The 16,067-nt window shown below is 44.1% G+C and overlaps 1 protein-coding gene across 2 annotated transcripts; it reads right to left on the reverse strand.

Moving 5' to 3' along the window:
- Positions 1-279: 279 nt before the first annotated feature.
- ivns1abpa (influenza virus NS1A binding protein a) lies at positions 280-13,539 on the reverse strand. Of its 2 annotated transcripts, none has more exons than XM_035177353.1 (15): positions 13,361-13,539; positions 8,644-8,922; positions 8,289-8,422; positions 7,486-7,655; positions 7,300-7,375; positions 7,010-7,183; positions 6,209-6,334; positions 4,611-4,721; positions 3,968-4,109; positions 3,329-3,553; positions 2,889-3,010; positions 2,640-2,766; positions 2,394-2,525; positions 2,022-2,195; positions 280-1,464 (listed from the first exon to the last, which is right to left on the reverse strand). In XM_035177353.1, the coding sequence occupies exons 3-15, from the start codon at positions 8,397-8,399 to the stop codon at positions 1,202-1,204; spliced, it is 1,953 nt and encodes a 650-aa protein (XP_035033244.1). In that variant the 5' UTR covers positions 8,400-8,422; positions 8,644-8,922; positions 13,361-13,539; the 3' UTR covers positions 280-1,201. The 2 variants fall into 2 exon arrangements, with proteins under 2 accessions (XP_035033244.1, XP_035033243.1); XM_035177352.2 differs by lacking the exon at positions 13,361-13,539 and adding an exon at positions 9,329-9,507.
- Between the last annotated feature and the right edge of the window lie 2,528 nt (positions 13,540-16,067).

The following is a 16,067-nucleotide window of genomic DNA, read 5'->3' on the forward strand; positions in this document are numbered from 1 at the left end:
CACTTAAGAGGAGCAGGGGAAAAAAAACCCTCCAGGCTTAGTGCGATAGTCCCCGAGGAAAATGGTGGCAATGAAAGCTTAGACAGCAATAATCAGGACACAGTAATTACTTGACTCCAGATGGAGATGTGGTGGCTGGATATTCATTATTGAAGGATACTTGACTGTTTATAACTTCTCCCACATACAAGTGCTCTGGTAAAGTTTTAACAATGCGGCCATGTTGCTGCCCAACATCTGAGACAAAGACACATCTAGAAAGTGGACTGGAGACAGAAATCAGATTTAAATGATTTATTAATTAAGAAATGTTACAAATGTGATAATCTTCTTGCTCATATTCCTTCCAGAAAATTCTGCCAATGCCTGACACTTTAAAACACAAGAAAAAAAAAAAAGGATCTTCAGTAAACTGCATCTCTACGTACATCAGTTAAAAATCACGATAACAAAAGTTTGGTTAGCAGGAGCATGGTTGTGCGTGCACAAAAAAATTCTAACTAAAACTGGCACTGGTTAGATTCGTTGATTTAAGCTGTCTGCTACTACTTTTATTGGTAAATCAGCAGTGTATAAAAAATATAAAAAAGGCCATCGTTTAAGATTCAAACAGCAACTCCGCTTGTTTGAAATGACACAAAAAGCCATGACGGGTGTTTCTCAACTCTCACTCTCAGTAAGGCTTCAAACCACTGACCTTTAAATATGTGAGCAAAAATTACATTTCCACGACAGAAATATTCTTAAATAAACTTTTGAACTTTCAAACGCCACCACTCCATACTACAACCAAGTGACCGACAGTAGATCGCTCGTCTGAAAACCCTCCGTCCAAGTAACAAACCTTTCAACTCTAAGAGGAAAAGAAAAGCACTAAATGTGTGTTAAATGTTGGCATATGACAAATAATGAGTAAGAAAAAAAATATATATATACAGCACGAAAAGAAAGAAAACATTGTATGCAATATGCAAAGGCGTCATGTTGCTGTGGGCAACAACCCTCCCACCCCCCCTCCCCACCTGCCAAATAGTCTTCACTGAAGACCCCGCACCCCGACGTCCCCCACCCCCACCCATCCACTCATACACACACAGAACATCACGAAACACGATTACGTCACTAAGCCTGTTAGTTTGGGAAAAGGTGAAGCACTGTGAAACCCTCCAACCCCCTTCTCTCTCCCCCCCCGTCGCCATCTTCACTCGGAGAGGGGAGTCAGGGCCTTGGCGCAGTCGTTCCACTCGTCCGTCTCCGGGTTGTACACCTCCATCGAGTTGAGGAACTCGTTGCCGTCGAAGCCGCCCACGGCGTAGATAGTTTCGCCGAGCATGGCCACCCCGGCATTGCTGCGCGAGCAGGTCATGCTACCCAACATCCTCCACTCGTTGCGGGAGGGGTCGTACATCTCCACGCAGCGAAGCGCGTGAGAGCCATCGAAGCCGCCGATGACAAACAGTTTGTCTGGAGAGAGAGAGAGAGAAACCTCAGCATCAGAGAAAAGACAGTTATATTCTACAAAAGATGTTTATTTTAACCCGTGTTGTGGTTCAATGAAATTCATGTCAGCAAGTTGAAACCTAATCTGATAGATGCATTTCATTGGTTTTGTCAGTTTTAGCCCACAAAAATAAATAAAAAGGACTGAAGGCCTGATGCAGAGTACAGCGATTACTCTGATGAAAAACACATTACAACAAAAATAACTACTTAGAAGATTCAGACCGACTTTGCCTCAGAAACCTTTAATTTTCAGCCTCTGAAGCAGATAGAAATATGACTTTGGCGTAAACCTTTGGCTTTTAATGTAAATCATTGCCCTTGCTTTGGAAACTGGATCTGACAGGAAAACACAAGCCGACGTCAACTCAGGGCAAAAACAATGATTTACAATAAAAGTCAAAGGTTTAAGCTCTCAAGTGTTTTTTAAAATCATGATTCCGTTTGCATTAGTGGCTGAGAAATAAATGTTTCAATGAAACTCAGGTTGTGGGATGTTTTAGATTCAGTCGTGGTCTTACCTTCATGGACGGCAACGGCGGCTCCCCTGCGAGCCACGTTCATGGGGGCTATCAGGGTCCAGGTGTTGTTCTCAGGGTTGTAGCGTTCCACAGTGTTCAGGCAGTTCCACGACTCTGCTCCACCAATCACATACATGAAGCCCTCCAACTCACACACTGCTGCCTGGTGCCTCCCTGAAAGCACAGTTTCTTAATGAATACAATGTTCTCCTCAGGCAGCATATACCACAAGACTGAAGAATCCTATTCTCATTATCTGAATATTAAGCTCTATCTGATCCAGAAATTCAGTTTCACATACAACACAAGCTCCACTTATATCGTCCATAATGTTATGTGGTGCAGAGTGTCTGTGGGACTGAGGACACGTACTGATGTTGAGGGGGGCACAGTTGGACCAGGTTTTGGTCACAGGATCAAATGCATCACAGTTCTTCAGGCCCTTCTGCCCGCAGGGGTCCGACCCTCCCACAACATAGAGTTTGTTGTTCAAGGAGCAGACACCTTTAAAACAGAAGACAGGGATGAGCTAAACTGGTTCATTACTTAAGAGGCAACCCATTTGTACAGATAATACATGCAACAATCAGGAAGTGATTTGCTGTAGGAGGGACTGACCTGCGTTGCAGCGGTTGGTCCTCAGTTCTGGCACTTGAACCCACTCATCAGCGTGTGGGTCGTACGTCTCCCCACAGCTCAGCTCGTCAGAATGTCCATTGGAACCTCCAATCACATACAGCTGACCCTGTGAGACGAGTAAATGAACAAATCAGTAGGTGATACATCAACCTCACACTTATTCATATTTTTGTTGCCGTACATGGACACTCAATAAATTGGAGATAAACTATGACTGCTGAACTGTACCATGAGTACAGCCATCTGGAATCGAGCCCTCGGAGTCCGCATAGGAGCGATGAAGGTCCAGCGGTCCTCTTTGGGGTTGTAACACTCCACAGTCCTCAGACACTCCTCTCTGTTGTAGCCTCCTGCAAGTTCACCATGATCAGACTTAGCGCATAGTATTTTTACCTTGCTTTTAATTATTTTTACCATTTCCTCACATATTTAAACAGAATACACGATCGCCTTACTGAAGCAGTTTTTTTCCCCAGCAAATTATTAATATTCCCACTAAAATCACGACTCGTCAGTTATATGAATATATTAACATTAAGTTCAGTCCTAATCTCATAGATTGTTCCGTGTAGCTCTCGCTCAAAAAGACCAAACTCCTTATAGGTCTCATAGTTAATACTCCTCACATGATACCATCCTGTTTATTTAAAATCCTGTTCAGCACCAACCTGCTGCGATGACTCTTCCATTCAGAGCTGCGGTGCCCAGGCCCGAGCGAGCATAATGCATGGGTGAGAGCGGCTGCTCCTCCAGCTCCTCGGGCTGGGCCTCGAAGCTGAGGCTCTTCATCAGACAGGGGGTGGCAGAGGGGGAGGTCTGAGGGCTGCTGCGGCCGTGCAAGAAGATCACACACAGCACGCTGTCCAGCACAGCCAGACACAGGTAGGTGTTGTCTGGAGGGAACATTCAACATCGTTAAAGTCACTGGAGGGAAAAAGGTTTTGAGTTAAATTAATATGTATGAGTAATATGTCCATATCAATACAAGAAAAATGAAATCATAAAGTATAGAATACAGAAATAAAACTGCCACACGTTTAAAGTCCACATGGATTAAAACATTTGTTCCAAGGTTTGTAAAAAAAGAAACGTGTGTAGTCTCAGTTCAGGTCTGTTTGATCACGAGTCAGTTAATGGAGACAAATTTATACATAAAATTCCTCAACACAGCATAAAAGACGATGTCATGTCCTTTCAAGTAAAGTTGTTGGGTTTTGAAGTTGAAACTACCAGACTTTTATATTTCACATATCCTGATCGTGCAGCATCTATAAGACTTTATGAAAGAGTTATTCACAAACACTTACTTGTGGTCTTCTCCGAGGCGATGTACTTCCACTCTCTCCTGATCGTCGGCTTGGGGGCGTTAGCTGCTTGGTTGGAGGGCGACAGGCTTCCTGAGGAGCTGCAGCTCATCGGCCTCTGGGTGCTCTCTCGTACCGGTTTCTTCTGCAAATGCACAGTGCAGCTACAGAAGCCAAGCTTGCACCACAGGCCCACCCGTGGCCAACACCAACCAATCACACCCAACCTATACTTTGATCCAGCTGATCTGATGTAGACGTGACATAATGAAGCTACATTAGGTATGTACTGAAAAATCACAAGCCATCTGAACCCATAACCCAACACTTCAAAGGACAGCCTCAGTCCATGCTGCAGATCAGATCTAACAGCACACAGTTATCACTGCTTACACTCCACTGGTTGAAGTTATCTTAAAAATCGAAATAGGGTTGTAATAAATGCTCAACATAGCCAGGCAGGCATCATAGCTCATTTCTTGCTAATTTACTGACATTGTGGTAATAAATTAGCCATAGCTATGTCTTGCATCGTATTGTTATGCTTGGCTGGGCACAAGCTGCACAGTAGAGCTACACACTGCCAAGTTTAAATGTGACAGAGGCGTCATCACAGTGAAGCCAGGCACAAGTTGCTGTTGAGTACCTGCACAAACTGAAGTTGGTCCTCCTCGCTACCAAACACCTCACTGTGCCCCTCAATCACCAGCCCTCCATCCACCAGCTTATGGTCAGGTGAGTAGTACAGCATTTGCACCTGCAACACAGACAGGAACAACACACCTATGTGGCTGTCTCCATGGCAACACACTGAGAACCCCAGCAGAGAAGGGGAGGGGGGGAGGAGGAGGAGGAAGGGTGTGTGGGCAGTGCTGTGAAGAGGAGGAGGAGGAGGGGGAAGGGACGATGGCCTGGATCTTCAGTCTCTTGAATGCAAAGCGTCCCTTTAAAAAAAAAAAGACACACACGCCCCTGGTGCCACTGCATAGAGTGGGTTTAGTGTTTGAGCTCAAGAAGGCATCAGATTGTGGCTTTCCTTTCATTTGCATCTAAAAAAGAGGGAGGGATCTGGTGAAGAAAGGCTGCATCTGGAAAAATCTTCTGTGAAGAATGAAGAAGAGGAGGGGCTGCACGTGGCCCTCTTTCCACCTCTGCTGCTTGGAAACGGTCCTCTAGCTGAAGTAGCTGGTCATTGTGATGGCTACCACAATGGGCAGTCAAATCCAGATGACTTAAGAGTCATGTATAAACGATCAAGCTCATGTTTGACCTTTATCCCGTTAAATTCCACAAGAAATAAAAGCATAACAACACATGTTCTGCTGACAAGATGAAACTGGTTGAAGTGGATCGTCTTAGGGGCACATGTTAAAAAAAGAAAAAAGCTAAAGTTGTGTGAGATGTGAGAAGTTTAATGACGTATAATAGTTCTATGTGCAATGCGGTTTTCTGCATAATGCGCAATTTGAGTGAACTTACAATTTGAAGGATTTGCCTTAGCAAGTTCTTAAATGTGCAGCTAAAAGATATTCAGTTGGATGAATTTGTTGCTAAAGTGAGCAATGCTTTCTTTTAAATGCAGAAATGGGTTGCATCTTTAAGTGTGACATGGACAGATGGGAGCACAGTGCTGGCTGCAAAGAGAGGCTGCTGAGAGGCAGTAGTGCTCCTCCCCTCCCTCTCTTTTCTCTGACTCATTACCCTGGTGGCTCAGTCCTGGCTCCTCAGTCTGGTCCCCTGCTGCTGCTAATAAACCTACAGGAGAGATAAATCAATGGGGAGGAATGCCTGTTAGTGCTGGAGCAACAAACACGCACCTGTTCAGATAGTAAAGTGGCAGTGAGACAGCAGAATCAAGGGTCAGACCTTAGAGAACCTGTGTTTTTGCAGTTCAGAAGAGAAGAGCACTGTACCACTCCGCTGGGCTTGTATGTAAAAAACAACCACATACCCAAAAGAGAACAGTGGAAACAAAAAACAAGAGCAGACAGCGGCTCTTTTTCGGCTCACCTCTAATTTGTAGTATGGGTCAGGGATACAGAGTTTCTTACTGCAAAAACCTCAACAAATCAGAGGGAAAAAAGAACAATCCTGACATAGCAGCATGACAACAGCATGCCAGTTCTACTTCAGCCCCCTTAGTGACTTCTTAATGTCAAAAACGGGAGGAGTCAGAGAGAGGGGAGGGGGCAGGTTAGGAATGAAGATCGTTCTGAGAGTTTAGCTGCGTAGCCTGCTACTGACCTCCTCCATCAGTCGTTCCAGTTGGTCTCCATTCTCCCATAGGCTCCGCTGCACCCAGTTCAGCACCTTCGAGTAGAGCTTGCCATTGCTGGGCAGGGTCAGGTTGTCTTCTAGCATTACTTCTAACTATAAACACACACAGGGGAGGAAACGAGAGTTAGATTCATTCACTGCAGGATCAAACTAGATGCATAAATGAGGAAATCAATACCATGGCCTTTTCTGCTCACAGAAAAACTTGATCTTACAAGTTGATTATCAATTTACCTGAGCCTTAGAAATATTTACTTAAATTTTACAACAATCGGTTGGTATCATATTATGTCGTCATTCAAGCCAGTCAGCTCCTGCTACAAAATGAAAGGAATACATTAATGGACTTAATGTGGGTGACCTGTACAGCCCTGAACCAGAGACTTAACTCTTAACCATGGCCCTCACATTCAACAAAAAACTACAGTGTAACCCTCCAACTCTAGGCCTTACTATTGCATGTGTGTAAGCAGCCTAGCCTTAATACAGTCTCAGCTGGTTTTAGCCGTGGGGAAATCTAAAAGAACCACACCTCATACTCTAAGTATTGCTAATCTCATTGTCAAAGTCAGAAAGGTTAAAAATACAAAACTTAATCCAGTGTTTGTTATTCAACCCAAGACCTCCAATGCTGGATAAAGGGGGGCTAGAACAGACGACTGCCAGCAGCAAACGGCTACATAGCTTCAGGACATCTACACTGACGGTTTAAAGATTTCTGTACAAGTATTTAACAATCATTGCACAAATGAAAATTGAAGCTTGTACCTTGAGGCGGGGAAGTTTGAGGAAGTCCTCTTGTTCAGACACTTCCAGCAGATGGTCTTGGATGAAAGCGTCCACCTTGGCCAAAACTCTGCCATCTTTCATAGAGCTGGCAAAGTTACGAAAGGAAATGGCATTCTGGGAATCCATCTTAGACAACAGGTAGTCCCCACAAATCTGAGGAGTGAGCGGGAGATATTGGAGTAAATTACATGTCTCCTTTCTACATTTTGAAGGATCAAGTTCAAACTTGAGTCCTGGGTTTGCCAAGAGGCAAACGAATACCTCCATACCTGTTTGACTCGCTCCATCTTGAACCTTTTGGCTGCAGAATAAACTTCCTTGACCAGCTCTTTGTCCGCCTTAAGTCTGTTTTTCACAGAGAAAACAAAGAGACAAGAAGACGACATTGTTTTAATCATTTTCAAATGGTTTGCAGTGATAGGTTCAGAGGTAAAAAGGTCAAAGGAGCTACTAACTGGGCAGTATAGGCATAGTTGAGCAAGATCTCCACAGCCTCTGGGTCCAAGTCCTCAAAAGTGACATGTGATACTCCATGAGACTCAATGTCACTATTAAAGATCTCAAACAGGTAGGGACTGCAGCAAGCCAGAACAGCACGGTGAGCCATCAGCTCATGACCACACACCTGCACAAAAGACAAGAGAAACACTTCAAAAATAAATACAGGAGTACATGTCTGCTAAAAAGGTAGAATATATTATGGTTGTGTTTTAGGGTCAAAAGCAACCGAAGAAATATAATATTGATTGGTAGTGGAGAATGTCTGTAATAAAAAAAAACATGATCAATAGTTAAACATCTTAATATTTAAAAACTCTGATGCAATAGATACCCTAAGGCTAGGGTCAGTTAGAATAACAAGTAACTTGTTTGGCTGCAAGTCTTTCAAAGAGGTCTGTAGTCTACAATTAGTGGAAACCCTTAAGTTTTAAAAGCAATGGAAACAACAGGGAACATTCTTGTTTCTACATTCTTTTTTAGAGCATATACATTTGGCATGACTCATCTGGAACTTGAACAATGTAAAAAACTATTCATCAATCAGGGAGCTACGCTGGATATTTATTTAACTAAAAAAGACAATAAATGCACATTCAGATTGACATCTCATGAATTTCAAACTAAATAAAACAAACCTATAATTGTATCCTCTGCTGTACCCACTTGCTACTCAAGTCTTTATGCGTCACAGAAGTGCAATGACCCACATGTGAGTGCATGCCGGCCTATGCCCATGTGTGTTTGCATTAAACCGTACCTGAAGTCTGACATCACAGAACTGACCACTCTTTCTCAGAGCGTTCATTTTGGCCACGGTGGAATCCAGGAAACTCTCATCCTCAAAGATCAAATAACCGTTTGGAATCATCTTGGCGAATTTTGATTGTGTACCTGAAGAGGAAAGGTTAAAGATAAATAAATGTATGTTTTTAGACATAAAGAAATAATACCCAGCATGCTTTTCTTCTCCGCTCTTTCCTACATGCTGTCAGCTGTGCAACACTGTTAATAGCTGGCTTTATTAATTGATGACCAGTGAGAGGATTAGGATTAGGTGCCTGTAATGTTCATTGTGTACTATAATCTGTCATATGCATTAGTCATGGCCTTACCTAATAGAGAATAATGCAAATCCAGGGAAGCACTACTGCGGAGAGTAGAACAGGAACCAAAGGTAGGCAAAGCAGACTGAGAGTGGAACCAAGTCTTCTTCACCCGCGGAGAGGGATTGGAATAGAAGAAATGCCAGTTGACTACACTGGTGTGATCAGCAGGGAGAGGGGGAGCAGCCGCACGGACAAACTATCAGGCTTGAAGCGACTGTAATCAAGTCCTCGGTATCCCGTTGGCTATAGAGTTGTACTTATTCTGTGTTGGTCATACATTATAACCTAGGGAGAAAAAAAAAGGAGAAAAGGGACATGAGTATTGTTAATTCTTCTTAGATGGAAAAAGGACAAACAGCTTATTTTCAAATCATTGAAGGTTTTTCTGGGCACTCGAGTAATGCTGAGTAATCATGAGTCAGTTCATTCATGGCAGAAGAGAACCCTGCCCGTCCTCCTTTTTTTACTCATCCAGGATCTTTCTCACAAGCCAAACATTTTCCAAACATGCAGTAGACCTCACAATGTTTCCATATTCCTCACATGCATTCAAAATTCAACAGCAGATGATCCGGTCCAGGAAGAAAACTGAAATCCACAAAAGCAAAGCAAGACAGTTTTGGTAGCTAAGCCCATGCCTCGTTACTACTCCCTTGTAACACTATCCATTTGGTGATTTAAATTTCCACACCTGCTGCTTCGTCCCACCCGGCCAAGCAAGACGGTTAAATCTGTCTTATGCCTTCAGCTCCGTCTCCCCTCTGTCTGTAGTGAGGCCACTCAAACCCTATCTTATATGACAACCCCCCTGTTGGCTGGCTCCTCCCTATAGGACTATAAACACGAACCTAAAAGGAAAACGCAGGAGGGAGCCACTTGTGACAGTGTTTCCAACGACAGCCATTTGGTTAGAGTGATGGTCTTATGCAACTGCATCGCTGCACTATGAATTCTGGTTGGCCAATCAAGGTCCTCCATTTTTCATGGAACCTTGTCCCACAGGCCCCACCCATGGTAGCACATCACATCCAATAGAGATCATCGCATAACTTTCCATCTCAGGACATTTTATACTACAGATCAAGTATAAATATCACGAGCCATAATGCTGAGCCAGACAAAAGCACACAAGTCTCACTTGTACCAATGCAAGCTTCTCACGTGAGGTAATTCCAGGCCTAACCACGCCATCATTATTTCATCTGTGATCTGAAGCTCAGTAACTATTGAAATGCTATTCCGACAGATTTATTACCATCTCTGATGGGGAAAGGGGACAAGACAGACCACAGCAGTTGCCCCATGGTCTGAAACTATATCCACTGAACACGTGATGAGGCTTTGCTGGGTAAAACTTGTCCCACTTGTATGCGCTTCCAAAAACATTTAAAAAAGCTGTGTATAACTCCACTGTGCATGTGTAATGTACTTGTTATTCTAGCTTCTGTCAGATTTTACATACCAACATGTGAATCACTGTGCAAGAATTTCCACAAAGAATATACTAGTTTCTTTGCAGAGCTTATAACATTAGAACTTGGCAATAATGATGTCTGAAAGTCTTGTACTCAAAAGGCAGCATTTGAGAGAATATAAAAAAAGACTTGAATTATTCAACTGATACCATCCAGTGAGAACTTTATCTATAACAGATTCATGTCCAGGTGCAGTGTTGTTATCTGCTAACCAGTACAGACATGGTAAGAGACCGACTGACATTGAAACAGACAAACAAGTATTCTATTTGATGTTTTAGAGAATCATCTGAAACCAACTCCTCTGATATTTAAAAATCCCCCATAAAAGCACAAGTACAAGGCACCAAGTGAGTTTAATAATCATAGGTCAAGAAACAGAAGGAAAAGAGGAATTATGTTAAGATTGGCCTGTTTAGCCGCAGATGGCATTTGACTTATTTACCCCCCCTTTTGACTATTACACAGCATTATGCAAAACAGAAAGTAAAAAGGACAGAATGTACAAGGAGAGGACGATGGGAAAATCAATCTGAAGGAGAGGGAATAAAACAAGCTGTGGAAAAATGTATTGCCTTACCCTGAAAAGATATCCTGCACTACTTGACTACAGTCAACATAGCAGTAAAGACAGGTATTGAGTTTTGTTTGACAGTTTCATATCCAAAGAAAAGAGAGTAATGTGCGGTATGACGGTTAAAGGTTGAGTAAGGAATTGTAATACAGAATACTAATCCCATACCATGAGAGACTGACAGGTTGTTTAAAACTTTGACATTCTACTGCATGACTGCCAACAGAGATGTGTCCCGGTAGCCCGACAAAGATGAAGAAACCACATGGAGATGAAAGACATGAAGATGGATCCAGAGGTTACCACTGTCATATTTGTGTTTCCAGTTAAATTAAATTACATGTCTTCCTTAATTTGCTAAAATATACTGTTGCTGTTGTGTTGGTTATAGTAGCAGGAGAGTTTTGAGTATCTGGTAAACAGTCACATCCTCTCAACTGCATGTTAGCTTTCAGAAGCAACTGTAGCAACAGTTTGCCGTCTCATTCTCCGTTGTCTATATCAGCGATGTTTAAGTACAACGTGTGGTTTTAAATGTTTTTACTTCATCTACGAGATAGAGCACCCTCGTCCACATCCTGCCATCGAAATCTGTAATTCCCCCTCTCTTTGTATGGATGGAGGGAACACTGACCCACTTTTGAGTGGTTATGCAACATCTGGCAGAAAACTCCATGTGAAGACTGAAATGTTCACCTCCTCCACATGGTTGGGTCCACCACACTTGCCCGTTGCCTGGTTCCCCTCTCATCTCTCCACCTAACCCTTAAACAAACACACCGCTAGGCAGACCACACCCTCAGTTCACTAAATAATTCTTAATACAGAGCTGCTGCCTAATCACATGGCTGATTAAATAATCGCCCTCTGATAAGACAATCTTACGCCATCACCAGTATGACTGTGTGGACCAGCATACAGTCAATTCGATATTAACTCTAAAGACATGGAAAATGCCATGTTAAGCATGTTTTGAAATGTGGCCTTCAAGGGGAATGGTCGTCCTTTTGGTCCCTTACGTTGACAATCACATGTAGATAGAGAAAAAAGGCTAAGCAGATTTTGTGATCTGGAAACGTGTGTGTATGGGCATGTGCTTGAAAACCAGGGAACAGGAGGAGACAGAACAAAGGCGAGAGAAGGAGAAAAGGGGTAGGATTGTTCACAACTTTGTCACAGAGGGTGGCGCTGAATGTTTTTTCCCTCTCCATTTTTCCATCTGATTAGTCACACACAAAAGTGCAGGTCTGACACTGAGCAGGCCCATGCTCGTTGGTCAACCCTCCAGTGGAGAGGAGAGGAACTGCTGGATATTTCACCCAGATTCACTGTGTGGAAATTTACCACTCAAGTTGAACAGATATTAAAACAAGGGGTGAGGAAATAATAGATGAAGGAGGCAGTACACACTAAGGGTTGTGCATTTATACACATAATACACTCACAACCACACAATCATCAGAACGGTGCATTATCTAATATACCATATGTAACAGCAGAAAATTCAAGTGTAAGAAGAAATAAAAGGTGTAAAAAACCTGTTCAATTTACACATTTGCTTCTATTCTCAAATAAGCGTATATCTTATGCGTGTAAAGTGGGAAACCCCCACGTGGCTGTCCTCTTCAGAACCGGATTAACAGCACAAACGGTGAGATCCTCCCGTAGTGAGGCAACCAGCAGCCCTCTGAGGAACCTGACACGTTAACAACCGGGGAGACGGTTTCCCTTTTACTTGACAATCGATAAAACCACGATCAATCGACTGGCGTCAATGTTGTACCAGGACCGGTCCCAGCCCACATAGCGTGGCACCGAATGGAGGGTGACTAAAGGACAGGATGTACCCACGCTACGTCGCCCACCCTGCCACCCCCCCAAGTGGGCAAGTCCCACAGCCGGGCACCCTGGATGTCGTGTCTGCTATTCGCTGCAGAGCGATGTCATTCATCCGCCTGCCTCCTCCCCTGGTGCCGGGGTAATGTACCGGGGCCATGATGTGTGGCGCTCGGCCAGAAGTCATAAAGGCTCGTCTGTACATACAATCCCGCCATCGGAAAGTGGGTCAGGAAGCCAGCGCCCGGGGAACCCGGTCATCTCACAGACGATACCCGCATTTCAGCTGCACAGACGAGGCGGACATTTGGTCTGGAGCCGAGCATTAGCCAGGAAGAAGGGGGAGGATGGAGGGAAGCAAGTGCATGTTAGCACCGCTAGCGAGGCAGGTAACCTGCTGCCTGTAGCCGGGGATGACAGCACCGTCACACCGGCTTACATTAATTACTCCTGCCGAGGGAAATGAGGCGTTTGCGTGTGTCCCTCCTCGAGGGGGACAGCTCCGGTTAGAGCCGGGCAGTGGGAGCTGGATGTCCGCGACGTGGCCGAACACACGCGGGAAGCAGCGGTTTGCGTGACACATCCTTCGCGGGCATTAAAAATTGACGTTTCCAGCGGGTTTCCACCCAGTCTGAGCTAACACCCCCCCCCCTCCGTTAGCCACCGTTCATTCTACCCACACATTCAACACCCAGCGAGGGGACAAGCACCGCGCAGACACCCGCAGGGAACCGGCGACATATTTAACGGTTCCCTCACATGTTAGCGCGCGGCTACGTGACAAAGACACGGTTACAGAAAAAAAGAAGAAGAAAAAAAGAGAGGGAAACCATCTTACCTGAGGCGTTTGACAACAAACGATATTAGACATATTTAATGAGAATTCAGAGTTGGTTGGTTCGGGGTAGAAACGCTCGGCTCTCTGCGGGGTTGGCAGCTCGTGTGTCCGGTTCCTCTCTCGGCTCTGAACGGGAAGCGCGTCCTCTCTCCTGCTGACTCGGGCTCGTTCTGGCGGAAATGGCTGGTGACGGCGTGAGGCGCGCTCCCGAGAGAAGAGAAGCAGCGTGAAGGCCACGCCGGCCGTGACGTCAGCGGCGCAGGGCTGATGAAATCCAGGATGAAGATCGATGATCCAGTTTATCGGTGATCGATATCAGAGGAAAACACGTTACGACACGTGCAGTATATGTTTTTCACATGGATTATTTAAATGATTCTATTCTATAAATCATTATTCTCATGGATATATATTCATCCCCATGGTTGCACACTGTGAGATGACAAGCCCTCAAATTATTATTTTTGTTCCTATAGAAAAATGCAATCTTATATTTTTACTGTTTTAATTACGCTTCTTAGTCTTTGTCAATTAATCGATATCCATCCAAATTATATTGCTACATGTATTATTATTATAATATTTGTAGATAATAAGGGGTATATGAAGATAGATAGATAGATAGATAGATAGATAGATAGATAGATAGATAGATAGATAGATAGATAGATGTACTTTATTGAACCCAAATTGGGGAATTATTGTGTTATAGAAGCTGGCCAAGGGCATTGCACATAGAGCAAAGTGGCGATAAAACAGATATTCTTAAGCTAAGATACAATTCATCTTAGTGGAATGAGAATTCCCTCATGTGAATTCCCTCACTACACTTCCTCTGTGGGAGCACCAAGGGTGAATTTTATACCCAAAGCACTGGAACTTTAAGGATTGACAATGAGCTGAAGTAGAGAGGGGAGGAAAATATGGAGAAGACACAAAAGAAAAGGAAATAAACAAGGAAACCAGGACTCACAAAAGGACGAAAAGAACCAGGCAAAGAGATAGCCTAGAATCTAGGCCTAGATGATATCAGCAATATTTTATTAGCCAGAGCTGAGTGCACCAAATTTGTACTAAAGTAGGACTCTTGACGAAATGCACAAAGTAATGAGTGAAGTCAAAGAGCAGGCAGGCTGTAACTGGGCCTCAGCAAGGACACCTGTAGCTCCTGGGTCTAACCTGAGGAGCCACCATTGGCTGTCATTTACCTGTCATGACTCCTGTCAGCTATGCACTGTCACAATCTTTTCTACATGAGTCACGAGAGCAGCATGCCAGGACGAGCTGCACTGCGTGAGTCGCTTGATGTCGATCAGGAGAGAACATCCGGCCTAAAGCCTCTTCGCTCCTGCACAGACATCACCAGGGAGGAAGAAGAACCCGGTCACCTGCCCGGACTGAAAAGAGCTTAGCACTACATCAGTAATTAGATTAGAGGATGAGAATCACTTCAATACCAATGTGTCAGCCAGCCTTTGTATGTGCACGGTGTGTGTGTGTGTGTGTGTGTGTGTGTGTGTGTGTGTGTGTGTGTGTGTGTGTGTGTGTGTGTGTGTGTGTGTGTGTGTGTGTGTGTGTGTGTGTGTGTGTGTGTGTGTGTGTGTGTGTGTGTGTGTGTGTGTGTGTGTGTGTGTGTGAGTATATTTTTCTGCATGTGCCGTTGTTTGCGAAAACCTGGCACCAGATGTAACCCTGACAGCGGCACATGATCATTTAGCCCCGGCTTTAAAAGCACGCTGACCATTGTGCTGGAAAACCATAGTAATCACAACCAAAGCCATGGGCCCAGTCAACCCAGATTAGGTTTATCAACACAAAGTAATGTCTTCATAACAGCCTCTTGTGCTGGTACTATTGTCACGACACGCTGCGCTTCCATCCATGCGAAGGATGACATTCCTGACAAGGTGAAAGAAGTTACTGCTGGCTCACGCTCAAGGAAATGAGTGGCTGGTTTCCAAGAATGGCCACCTGCATCATATTTCACCTCTATTGGCTTTTTGTAGCCGTCTTCATGTGTGCCTGGACTGTATAAGAAGCACCCCCATGCACACAGGCCAGGAAACTTACCAGCCCTAAGGTCACATCACCGGAGATGTGGATATAGATGATGAATCCCTGTTTGACGCCATGCGACTGCCAAACGAAAATTAAAAAGTCAAAAGCTGTGGATGGTAAAACACCCGAGGCTTTAATTCATGATTTACAGAGCGCAACCCTTTAATCAGCAGAGCTTTCCTCGTCTCAAGGTTTCTGTCAGTGCTCATTGGGAGTTTTGTCTCTGGGCTGTCTGACCTCAGCTTTCTCCCCCGTCTGCCTTGCGAAGGTGAATGACGATTCCCTGGCAAGTCGTCAGTCCATCTCCTCAGCGTCTGGAGCCTCAGACGTGGTGATTACTGCTGATGGAGTGCAGCCAGCCAATCTGGCCTGACTTACTCCTTTCTTAAGGATGTGTTTTCAGGTGTTGGATCTGGACCAAAAAAGCTTTTTAACATAATATTTTTATTTCACGTGATTCATTTTTATTTGTGATTCCCCACATGTTTCCGTCTGTTCTGTGCTTTAATCTGTTTGCTGTGTTTCAGTATGTTTCTGTATGTTGCCTGTCTCAGCTCCATCTTGATCACGACTCCCTGAAAGAAGAGATATTGTGTCTCAACAAGACATTACTGGTTAAATGAATGATAAAAAAAAGTGGAAAAGAAAC

The sequence above is a fragment of the Hippoglossus stenolepis genome, chromosome 14 (assembly GCF_022539355.2).
Source record: "Hippoglossus stenolepis isolate QCI-W04-F060 chromosome 14, HSTE1.2, whole genome shotgun sequence".
Taxonomy (NCBI): Eukaryota; Metazoa; Chordata; class Actinopteri; order Pleuronectiformes; family Pleuronectidae; genus Hippoglossus; species Hippoglossus stenolepis.